The 12,097-nt window shown below is 49.2% G+C and overlaps 1 protein-coding gene across 4 annotated transcripts in view; it reads left to right on the forward strand.

The window, feature by feature from the left end:
* Positions 1 to 1,855: 1,855 nt before the first annotated feature.
* BTBD11 (BTB domain containing 11) overlaps positions 1,856 to 12,097 on the forward strand; it is a 348,391-nt gene continuing 338,149 nt past the window's right edge. For 2 of the 4 annotated variants that reach the window (XM_037743011.1, XM_037743015.1), the window contains exon 1: positions 2,308 to 3,497. In XM_037743011.1, the coding sequence (XP_037598939.1) occupies positions 2,363 to 3,497 (1,135 nt within the window). In that variant the 5' untranslated portion in view covers positions 2,308 to 2,362. Of the gene's footprint in view, positions 3,498 to 12,097 lie in introns of all 4 variants that reach the window. The other 2 variants (XM_017541032.1, XM_017541028.2) reach the window with 2 other exon arrangements.

Raw genomic sequence — 12,097 nt, forward strand, 5'->3', positions numbered from 1 at the left:
CTTTCTTTCTTTCTTTCTTTCTTTCTTTCTTTCTTTCCTTCCTTCCTTCCTTCCTTCCTTCCTTCCTTCCTTCCTTCCTTCCTTCTTTCTTCTTTTCTTCTTTTATGGAGTCTCGCTCTGTCATCAGGCTGGAGTTCAGTGGTGTGATCTTGTCTCACTGCAACCTTTGCCTCCTGGGTTCAAGCAATTCTCATGCTTCAACCTCCTGAGTAGCTGGGATTACAGGTGTGCACCACCATGCCCAGCTAATTTTTATATTTTTAGTAGAGACACAGTTTTACCATGTTTGCCAGGCTGGTCTCCAACTGCTGATCTCAAGTGATCTACCCGCCTTGGCCTCTCAAAACGCTGGCATTACAGGTATGAGGCACTGCACCTGGCCGAGATTGTATTTTCTTTGGGTGTATACTCAGAAGTGGGATTGATGGATCACATGGTAGTTCTATTTTTATCTTTGGGAACCTGCATGCCGTTTTCCACAATGGCCATACTCATTTATAGCCCACCATCAGTGTACAAAGGTTTCCTTTTTTTCCACATCCTTGCCAACACTTGTTATCTTTTGACTTTTTAACAAAAGCCATCCTTACAGGTGTGAATGATACCTCATTGTGGTTTTGATTTGCATCTCCCTAATAATTAGTGATGTTGAACGTATTGCATATACCTGTTGACAATTGTTGACCATTCAAATCAACAATTTAAAAGCACATCCTTCCTTTCTTCATCAATTTACAACAAATATTTACTGAGCACCTGTGTTGTGCCAGGACTATGCATGGTAGGCCCTAGCCCAGTGTGGAAGCCAGACAAGGAACCAGACTTTTGCAACCTAGTGTTGCAAGAACCCAAAAATCAGCAACCACAGAATGGGTTGAAGGCAGTGGAAGCACCAAAGCCAGTCTTGGGGGATCTGGGCGGGCTTCCTGTAGGAGGGGATTCTAAGCTGAGAGACACTGTGTGCGGAGCTAGGAATCTCCATGTGTGTAAGATATGGTTTCTGCCCCGGTTGGTGGGGACAGACAAGTAGACGACGCGATGCTATTTGACACTGGAATGCAGCTAAGCCACGCATATATATATATATCTTTCTTAAGTCAGAAAAGAAGATTCTCCTTTGAGCAAATTTACTCCTTTTAAAAAGGCCGAGCTATTCGGAACGATATCCACCAGGACTGCAAAGTGGTGCGTGAGCCCTCCCTGCAGCACACGCCCAGGACTTTGAAGCAGGGCGCAGGGTCCTCTTGGCTGCTGAAAGGAGTCCAGTTAATGGGCCCTGGTGGCAGGTGGCTAAAGGCCGGAGATCCGGCCTCCCAGTGGTGTCCATCGCCCCGGGTTTCCGCTCGCCTGGCTTATTTCCCCTCCATGCTGGAGCAAACGCGGGCTGAAAGAGGGCCACCTTAATTGGTTTGTGTACCCGAAGTGGGGATAGACAGGGAGGAAAACCTTGCTACACGCGTTGACAGGGGGTTGGGGGGAGAGTGAAATCCTAAACGCAGGGGAGAGAGCTACCGTCAGGCACTTTGTGAACCGCGGTGGGGAGCACACCTCGGTGGGGAGGTCACCGGCCCAACCCACCACCCTCCGGGAGCCTGAGGGCAGGGACAGCAGCAGGGGGCAGCATCCGTGTCTCTACGCTCGCAAGGGTTCCCCAGTTCTCTGGCCACTGCTCCCCACATCCTGCAGCCTCGGTCTCCGCCGGGGGCGTGTGTGAGGGGCGGGGCCGCATGGAGAGGAGGGATTTTAGAAAAAAGGGGAGGTAATTAGCATTCTCCGATTCCACTGGCTCTCCGCCGGCCCTGCTTTGCATACGCCCGTCCCACTGGCTGCCCGGGGTTTGCTGGGGTTCCGCAGGGTTTGCAGCCGCCGCGGCGGTTGCTGCGCTTCAGTGCAGGGCAGGCTGGCGCCGAGCGAGCCGGGGCCCGGAGCTGGGAGCCAGGAGCCGGGAGCCCGGAGCTCGGCGGCGGCGGCATCTGGGGTGGTCTCAGTCCCACGAACACCGTGGCCGGCGCCCGGTGGCTTCTGCGTCTAGCAGGGCTCAGGGAGGAGCGGTCTAGACACTTTTTATTTTGGAAGAAAGGGGCAAGCCCCGGGGGGAGCTTCCTTCCCGGCCTGGCTCGCTCCCCAGTGCGCCCAGCTCCGGCCCGGACTCTGGAAGATGACTCCAGGGTCTGCTCTGTGTATTCCAGCGGCGGCGTTTCGGGGAGGCAGCCGAAAGTAGTAACAGTTGGTAGCAGTGGCTGGTGGAAAAGTGAGCCGAGGCGGAGCGGGCTCGGCTCTCCCCGCGCCCCGCGGCATTCGCTGCTCCTCGCCGTTCCTTCCCCTTGGCTCCCAGGCGGCTGCAGCATGAAGTGGCGCAGCGATGGCCAGGAGAGGTAAGAAGCCCGTGGTGAGAACGCTGGAGGATCTGACGCTGGACTCGGGTTATGGTGGCGCGGCGGACTCGGTGCGCTCCTCCAACTTGTCTTTGTGCTGTTCCGACTCTCACCCGGCGTCCCCGTATGGCGGGAGCTGCTGGCCGCCTCTAGCTGACTCCATGCACAGCCGGCACAACAGCTTTGACACCGTCAACACTGCCCTGGTGGAAGACTCCGAGGGGCTGGACTGCGCCGGCCAGCACTGCTCGCGGCTGCTGCCGGACCTCGACGAGGTCCCTTGGACTCTCCAGGAGCTGGAGGCGCTGCTGCTGCGCTCACGGGATCCCCGGGCAGGCCCGGCGGTCCCCGGCGGCCTGCCCAAGGACGCGCTGGCCAAGCTGTCGACGCTGGTGAGCAGGGCGCTGGTGCGCATCGCCAAAGAGGCGCAGCGCCTGAGCCTGCGCTTCGCCAAGTGCACCAAGTACGAGATCCAGAGCGCCATGGAAATCGTTCTGTCCTGGGGCCTGGCCGCGCACTGCACGGCGGCCGCGGTGGCCGCACTGTCCCTCTACAACATGAGCAGCGCCGGGGGCGACCGCCTGGGCCGCGGCAAGTCGGCACGCTGCGGCCTCACCTTCTCCGTGGGCCGCGTGTATCGCTGGATGGTGGACAGCCGCGTGGCGCTGCGCATCCACGAGCACGCCGCCATCTACCTGACAGCCTGCATGGAGAGCCTCTTCCGGGACATCTACTCGCGAGTCGTGGCCTCCGGGGTGCCTCGGAGCTGCAGTGGCCCTGTGTCGGGCTCGGGCTCCGGCCCAGGCCAGAGCTCGGGCCCCGGTGCTGCCCCCGCGGCGGATAAAGAGCGGGAGGCCCCCGGAGGAGGAGCGGCGAGCGGCGGCGCCTGCAGCGCAGCCAGCAGCGCCAGTGGGGGCAGCAGCTGTTGCGCCCCGCCGGCTGCCGCGGCAGCCGCAATCCCGCCAGCAACCGCTGCCAACCACCACCATCACCACCACCATGCACTCCACGAGGCACCCAAGTTCACCGTGGAGACCCTGGAGCACACCGTCAACAATGACTCGGAGATCTGGGGTCTCCTGCAGCCCTACCAGCACCTCATCTGCGGGAAGAACGCTAGCGGTAAGTGGCCGCGCGGGTGCCACTCCCTCCCACCCAACCTGGCCAACTCTTGGCGCAAGTTTGCCTTGCGTCCCCCTCCCGCGTCTTCCCAGACACGCGCTCCTATCCCAAGCCGCTGAGGAGGCGGCCGGGCTCGTGGTAGCCAGAACAGGAGTTGCCGGTTCCCTCCCGCACTCTGGTGCGCGTACTTTACCCAGCTGATAAGGTCCCAGGTCTGGGAGCGCGCGGTTCCGCCCCCGGGGCGGGGCGGGGCGACAGCTGCCTCCAGCAGGCAGTGAGCAAAACCCAGCACCATTTTTTGGAGCAGGGTTGAGATCATTTGCGCTTAGTACATATATTCCACCCCAGCACTGTTTGTTTTGACCTTGAAGATGCCACTTCCCCAGGCGCATGAATTTGGCTCCCTAGGACTTGGGAGGAGGCGCGTTCCGCTCTCCGCAGCCCAGTGCTCCCACTTCCCCCACGCCCTCGGGTGGGGGGAGGCACTCAGTGCACGAGGGAAGGAGGGGCCTGGCGGTCGTACAAGCTGAATAGTTGAGAGCTTGCTCGGCCTAGACAGTCGGAGAGGTGTGTGTGGTGAGACTGGGGTGCGGAAAGACTTGTCGGTGCCAAGTTTTTCCAGAGCAGTTTTTGAGGGCCAGAGCACACAGCTGGTGGGGGCTGCGGGTTGGATAAAAACCCCAGTTCCAGCCTCCCAGCTCTTGGCCTCTCCATCCCTCTGGCAGGGAGCTGCAGCTCTCACCACTTGGCGAAAGGAACGCCACTGGGGATCTGGGCAGGACGGAGCTGGCAGGGGGCAGTTCTGGAGGGGGTTGTCAGCTTAGGGCGTCGTTTCCAGCAGGTTCTATCATCCTTTCTCCACGCTCCACTGTTTTGAAGGCCTGACCTGGGTGGGTCTGAACCCGCAGTTCTGGCGTTGAAGGGGGTGGGGCCGGGCGCTTGTTTTCGAGAGCTCGCGCTGGCGGTCCTGCCCGTCTGCGAAAGCCGGGGCTAGACACTTCAAAGCTTCAATTTTCCACAGGAAATGGTAGAAGCGTAACTGGAGACTCTAAAGACGAAATAAAACTTTGTTACATATTCGGCGGTTTGGCCAGAGGTTGCTTGGTTGGAGCTGAAATGCAGTCTTTCTGAGCAGATTTCATTCATGTTGCTGCCTGTCTGTTTCCCGGGGGCTGGAGGAGCAATGCGGTGGGCGGTGCCAAGGGTGTGCATGTGCGTGTGTGAGAGTCTGTGTGCGCGCGCGTCTGTGCGTGTGTAAGTGTGCCTGTGAGTGTGCGCAGGAACCAGCGGGCGCGCGGGGCGCCGGGCTCCAGCGGAAGGCTTTGGAAACTGACCCTGCAGCTCTCAGTCCCTTCACCTGGATTTGATAATGAGTGGGGGAGGGGAAGGAAGGCGCAAAGCGGGTGTATTTGTGTGTGTTGGAAAGGGGAATCCACGCTGATCTCGGAGACTCTTCAGGGTCTCTTTCCCAGAGCCCTTCCCCCTCTGCTGCCAGCCAAGGGCAGAACCCTCAAAGAGAGGATATCTTCGAGGCCACACACACACACACACACACATACACACACACCCTGAAATCTCGATTAAGATGGAACATCTGGGGAGGAGGCATTGGGCTTTGTATGTGCTTCTTCAGAATGAGGAAATTCACCTGCAAAACCTGGAAGCTTTGGAGGGGACTGCTCTTTGCTTGAAAGCCTACCCCCACCAAAAAGCACAGAGGGGCTTAACCTCCTTCCTGGTGGCTCTCCTGACAATCATCTTTTACTCTTTGCTGCCCCTGACTCCCAACTCCTTACCTACCTTCCGGGACTGGAACCTCCTCTTTTTTCTCCCTCAATATTTCTTTTGGGAGGCTCTAGTGTGGAAATCTGGGCACCCTGCTCCACCTCTGTCTTTTCATTCTCCTGAAGTTGTGAGTTTGGGCAGGTCACTTTACATCTCTGGGTCTCAGCCACCCCATCTGTAAAATAGGGGCCTAGATATGTAATATACCTCTTGTAGCTCTGTGTTAGTAGCTTCTATATTTTTTTCAAATCGGTTTTACTTTTATGAACTTTAACATCTTTTAAAAACAGTTTTTGTGTTTATCCTTTTTGGAGGAAGTATAATTTAAGGAAGGAGAAGACCACAGAGTTGGTTTTGGGCAGGGTGAGTGTGTGACGGTTGGGGTTTGCTGCCATCACAGATTTTCCCACACTAGAGCGCTTAACTCCTGGGTTTCGGGGCCCCTTCAGCCTCCTCTGGGTATAAGATATACTATAATTTCATTGTGATCTCTTCATCTCTTTTCTCTGGGCTTGTTTAAAATGTCAGGCCATTTATGCAGAAGAGTTAAGGAAAGAGTGATTAATTCCTTAGGTATCTGAATCATACATTAAACATCAAACCTATTAAACTATTTTGTACGCAGTCTTTCTGATCTGCAAGCCTCATTAAGAATAAAATACCTCACTTACTAGATTTCCCCTCCTTTAACTTGGTAGCACCACTTATTTATTCATTCGTGAATTCATTCGTTCATTGGTACTTATTGCAGTTGCTAAATGCTAGGGTCTGAGCAAGCACTGGTAAGAGGTAATAATGGCTAACATGTATCCACCAGGATTCTGTATATTGACCCATTTTATCCCCAGTACCTCTTGAAAAGGTACTACTATTATCCTCATTATATAGAAGAAGAAACTGAGGCACAGGGAACTTAAGTAAGTATCTTGCTTATTTAAATGCAGACAGCCTGGTTTCAGAGTCCATACTCTTAACCCCTGTGTATATGACTATTTAGTGACAGATGAGTTCCCTGCCTTCAGGCATCCCACCTGCACTTTATTACCTACACAGGTGAACAGACACCTTTCACAGCCTGACATTCTTTCTGTCCCAATTTATATACCTTTTGTTCCTCTCAAACGGAACTGGGCAGAACTGGATTTTACATGTTTTTCTGTCCCCTGCTAAGCCTAAGAGAGGCCCTAGTACAGAGTTGGAACTTATTAGATGCCTGTTTGAGTTGAGCAAGCTATCGTACTGTATTGCACGATGATGTCCTGAAAGAAGTGATTGCTTTTTGAGTTTCTTGAATCATCTTTGCAGGTTTTTCTACTTTGTTGTTATTGTTGTTCTAAAGAAGGGGTCTTGCTATGTTGCCCAGGCTGGCCTTGAACTCCTGAGCTCAAGCAATCCTCCCACCCCAGCAGGGTAGCCGGGACGACAGGCAGGCACTGGCTCCCAGTTCTGCTTCCTTGGTTGCCCCTTCTTACTGCCCTTTCTAGACCTGTCCACCTTTCTAATTTGCTGCTACGAAACTGCCCAGGCTAAGGACTTGTGAAGCTAGTCACATGGGACTGGACTCAGAAAACAAAAGATAATTGGCTTGAAAGTGAAAGAAGGCTTAGGGGCTCTCAAAAATCACATCCATGTGCTTGCTATGGGCATGAACTTTGTGGTTCTGTAAAAACTCTTCAGAATTGGAGTTTTGTGTTCATTTTCAGCTGTCTTGAAGGGCTGGGGCATCAGCTAAGGGACCCCATTGATGTTTCTATGGTGTTTTAAAAATTTGACTTGATTGAGCCGAGTAAGGAGTGTGCAGAAGTACTTCACCATGGCTTTGTATGTGCTAGTCATTGTACCTTAAACTTCTGTAGAGCTGGCTAGTTCCTACTCATCCTCGAAGACCTGGCTTCAAGAATGAATTGGTCTTCCTGGCTTCTTTGTGAGGGCTTCCCTGATGCAACCCCTTCTCCCTTCTTATTCACCTTTGTGTCTCCTTCTGTATCACTCAGCACAGTGCCTGGCACTTTGTATAACAGATGCTCTCTCCTGCTTGTTAAATGAATATAACCAGCCCATTCAATTTTAGGCATTTAAAATTTGCCTATCAGCCATAAAGTCAGTTGTTAAGAGAATGGCCTCTGGTGTTAGACCTCTTGGATTTGAATTTCAAGGCTGCCATTTTCTAGCTGTATGTTCTTAGGTATGTGACCCAACCTCTTTTTGCTCCAGTTTCCTCAGCTGTAAAATCAAGGTAATAATTACAAGGATTAAATGAGATTATGTGTCTAAGGCTATTATAATCTGGTGCTGACACATGGTAGGTGCTAAAATGATGTAACAGTTGTGATAATCCAGGCACTATGGTATCTCTTATCTCTATCACATCCAGAGTCATTCATTCCCATGTGCTCAGGGTGGATGGAGCCAACAAGGCCCAGAATTTTAACAGGATCCCCCTTTTAATATAACACCACATAGCTTGTATGCCCACCTCAAGGATTGATGCCACGGGCACAGCCCTGTAGCCAGGGTCACAAAAAGATTGTTTTGGTCAAAGGAAAGTGGCTTCTTTTTGAGAGGCTGAGGCAGGAAGATTTGCTTGAGGCCAGGAATTTGAGACCAGCTGAAGCAACATAGTGAGATCCCCTCTCTACCAAAAAAAAAAAAAAAAAAAAAGAAAAAAGAAAAAAAAATTTTAAGGTAGCTTATTTTATCAGCTGTATTTTCAAACGGTATCTATCTTTAGTGAAGGGGCACCAGGAAACTTTCTGGAAGTCGTCCCTTATGTTGACTGGGAAGCAGATTCAGAGGTGATACGTTTGTCAAAATTCATCCAAAGGTAAACCTAGTATTTGTGCATTTTACTGTACTGTGAAATATACTTCATTAAAAAAAGACACACCAAAAAGAGCCATTGGCATTCTTGAATTAAATTTTGTTTTAAATGTGCAATTTGAAGGGCAGACTGGAAGACATGGTGTGGAATGATGAAAGGGAGAAAGAGAAAGGAAAGAGAAAGGGAGAAAGACCTTAGACTTAGATCCAACTCCAAATTTTCACTCTACCATTCTCCAGCAAGTGATTTAATTTTGCTGAACTTAGTTTTCTCATCTGTACAGTTAGGATTACAAAACAAAGGAGGCTGTATCTTAAAAAGGAAGAAAACCCAAACTGAACACAAAGGGCAATTACAAGTATTAAATCAGATACAGTTTATAAAAGCACCTGCCACATAGTAGGCACTCGATAATAATGGCTTCCTTAAAAACCAGATTATTCCGGCTGGTGGTAATAATAATAATAATAATACTTTGGGGATTTTGAATCGTTTCTTTCATTTCAGAGATCCCCAGTCACTTTATAAACATTAATTAACACGAGCCCTCACCTGCCAGCACGGGTGTGGTGGGTAGGTTGGTTTTTAGGTCTTTTGCTTTTCTGTTGCCTCTGCACAAAATGCTTGCTCAGCTGTTTTCCTGTCCCTAAACTGGTCATGCTGTTCTGTGGTGCAGTGTTGCTGTGTTGGATCAAAAATGCCACAGAAGAAACCCAACTTCTTAAGTGGTACAGCAAACGCTATCTCAAGAGCCAGCCATAGCAGTGTCTGTGCTCACAGAGCACGGTTTTAATTAACTAAATGTAAATTAAAACCTGGAATTTGGGTCAGTAGAGGGTTATTTGGTTTTCTGTGCAGACTTGCTAGTTCAGTGCTGGGACATTTGAAGTTTGGTGTTTCCTGAAACATAAAATAAAAATAACAAAATCAAATAATGAGGGGCTAACCTGAAGACCTGGGGTCAAGGGCAGGGTGCTGATGAACTTTGAATAGAAGGTCTCTAATTTTGAGTCTGTTTGTATTTGTGACCTTCAGCCAGGCACCAAACTAATCTATGAAACTGGTCTGATTATTATCTACCGAGAGGTAAATATAAAATAGTAATTGACTCTAGAGTCAGATACACCTGTAAGCCGCAGTTTCCCTATCTGTAAAATGGGTATTGTAATAACAGCTATGCTTGTATAGCTTATTACATGCCAGGCACTGTTTTAAGAGCTTTATGTGTTATAGTCATTATAGTTACATTAGCTATTATTATTATTATTATTGACACAAAGTTTCACTCTTGTTGCCCAGGCTGCAGTGCAATGGCGCAGTCTCGGCTGACTGCAACCTCTGCCTTCCAGGATCAAGTGATTCTCCTGCCTCAGCCTCCTGAGCAGCTGGGATTACAGGCATGCACCACCATGCCTGGCTAATTTTATATTTTTAGTAGAGACAAGATTTCACCATGCAGGCCAGGCTGGTTTCGAACTCCCGACCTCAGGTGATCCACCCGTCTCAGCATCCCAAAGTGCTGGCGTTACAGGCGTGAGCCACGGCACCTGGCCTCATCAGCTACCATTAAAGACAATTCCAAAATCTCAGTAGCTTGACACAGTAGAAATTAATTTCTTATACACTTAAACTCTGATTGGGAGAGGAGGGGTGTTGCAGGAGACAGGAGAGTCATTTAGGTAGAATTTGCCTTTTTTATCTTCTACATGTGGCCTTCAGCGCCTTCCTTGAACATTCATCCAGCCAATAGGTAGAGACTGACAGTGAGTGTGGAGGAGCTTAAGAAAGGTGGTATAGGTTAAGCCTGGAGGGACTTACATTGCTTGTGTCCACATATCATTGACCAGATGTAGCACTGGCTCTCTGACCACTAGTACCCATGTGCCTCCTTCTTCCTATGCACAAAACACATTCTCTTTCCCTAAGGGAGGAACCCACATTTTATCTGATCCCTACTTCCAACTTCAAGTTCATAGTCATTGGATGTTGTTCAATCCTATCCATGAAGCTGAGTGTGGCACCTTACCGTGGTCCAGGGACCCATGAGCCAAAACAAACACATTTTCTGCCACTCTGCCTCCATATCCCACATCTGAGCAGGGTGGGATAACCATCTTGAAACTCCCGTTTGGAAAAGATAATCATAGAAGGTACACAGCAGTCACTGGTCCTCAGTAGTCATGAAATCTTGCCAAGTAAGCATTGTGTGGTTGTATCTTAGCAGTGGGTGAAATTCCTGGGTTAGGTCCTGATTCTTCTCCTGATGGGAATCTGCTGGTTCATTGTTCTCCACACTCTCAGCTGTGCTGGTAGGAGGATTTTCTTTGTTATTTTCCTTGGCCACATCTGAAGTTGGTTGTGGGGAGTATGGCCTTCTTGGGGGCTCTAAATCTTTTGTGACCTAGTTCTTGCCCTTGAATCTCTGGGGGCCCGAGGATTGTTTTAATCCTGTAACAGTAAGGACTATTAAAATCAAGGTTGATAGATTTTGCAATGCAATTCCCTCAACGTAGTAGGACTTTCATCTATGATGTCTAATATGCCAGTAGCCACACCCAAAGTTATTTCCTAGACTCAACTCTGAAGCCCGGATTATTACTTCCTTTCCCCCATACCTCTCTTTCTCTCTAAATTTAATGGCAGCTACCTTGAGGCCATCAGGCTTAGGTGGAAAGCTTATATTCTTAACATGATACTTATTTCACTTAAACGTCTTCTCTTTACTCTTATTGTTTGGGGTTTAGACATAGTTGTCTGTTTTTACCTCTCCACTATTCCTTTCTAATATTACTTTCTAACTGGTTAATTCATGCCTGAGTTCTTCTCTTTCCCTAGTACCTTGCTTAACTCAGCCAGGAACAGTTAGCAAACTCTGATACCATTATTTGTTCCAGTCTCTTTCTATAGAGCCTACAGGCTTAGTAGGCATGAGCTCTGACTTCTAAGTTATCATAGATGACAGTTTCATGAGACATTTTACTTCTGTATCACATGTATCTCCAGTTTTTCAGGTTCTAATATTACCTTCTACCTGACTTCTAAGCCAATGTCCCATGTCTTAAGCACCCCAGTTCTGGAACTAAGTTCTATATTAGTTAGGGTGATGCTGGCTGATGGGTCAGTTCATCCTAACATCTTAGTGGCTAAACACAATAAAAGCTGCTTTCTCATTCAGGTAGAGTCCAACTGATGGCAGGGGAGAGAGGTGCTCTGTCTCTGGAAGTTGATGGACGCTCTTAGACACATAACTCCCGGAGTCTTCTCTCATTGAGGCTGATAGAGAATGTGGAGGATTATGTGGGAGGTTTTCATGATACCATCCTAGGTATGGGTGTCAATTCCTTTCACATTCCAATGACCAGAACTCAGTCACATGGTCTCCACTGGATGTAAGGGGGCTGGAAATTATGGTCTCTGGCAGGGCAGCAATCCACAGCCACAGTCCTGTACTATCGGAGGGGCATAAGTATTTGATAGAGAGCTGGCCATCTCAACAAACTTACGAAGCAGGTATGCTATTATTATCCCTATTTTTCAGATAAGAAGTTGAGGAACAGAAGGTTCAATGAATTTGCTTAAGGTGACATGGTTTGCAAGTGGCCAGCCAGATCTGAATTAGGTAGTTGGCAGTCTGCCTTATAAAATGTTTGCAAGGATTAAAATGACATAATCGATGTGAAATGTTTATTCTAGCATCTCATTCATGATATGCACTTAATAACTGTTATCTTTATCTTTATTGCTATTGATAGTATCATTCTATGCTGAAAATGGACTAACAGTGAATAGCTATGAAGCTCTCCGCCTTGGGTAAAATGTAAATCTAAACTGGTGGGTGCGGTGCTCCAGGGAAATTGTATTACATGTCTTTTTCCCTTTGCCATCTCCCACATTTTATCCACAGAGGGAACTACCAATTGCTGAACCAGGGACTATTCCAGGATTTCCACACACATGACTTCATTGAATCTCCACGCTCTTCTTATGGAATGAC

Source organism: Cebus imitator, unplaced genomic scaffold, assembly GCF_001604975.1.
Source record: "Cebus imitator isolate Cc_AM_T3 unplaced genomic scaffold, Cebus_imitator-1.0 Scaffold8, whole genome shotgun sequence".
NCBI lineage: Eukaryota > Metazoa > Chordata > Mammalia > Primates > Cebidae > Cebus > Cebus imitator.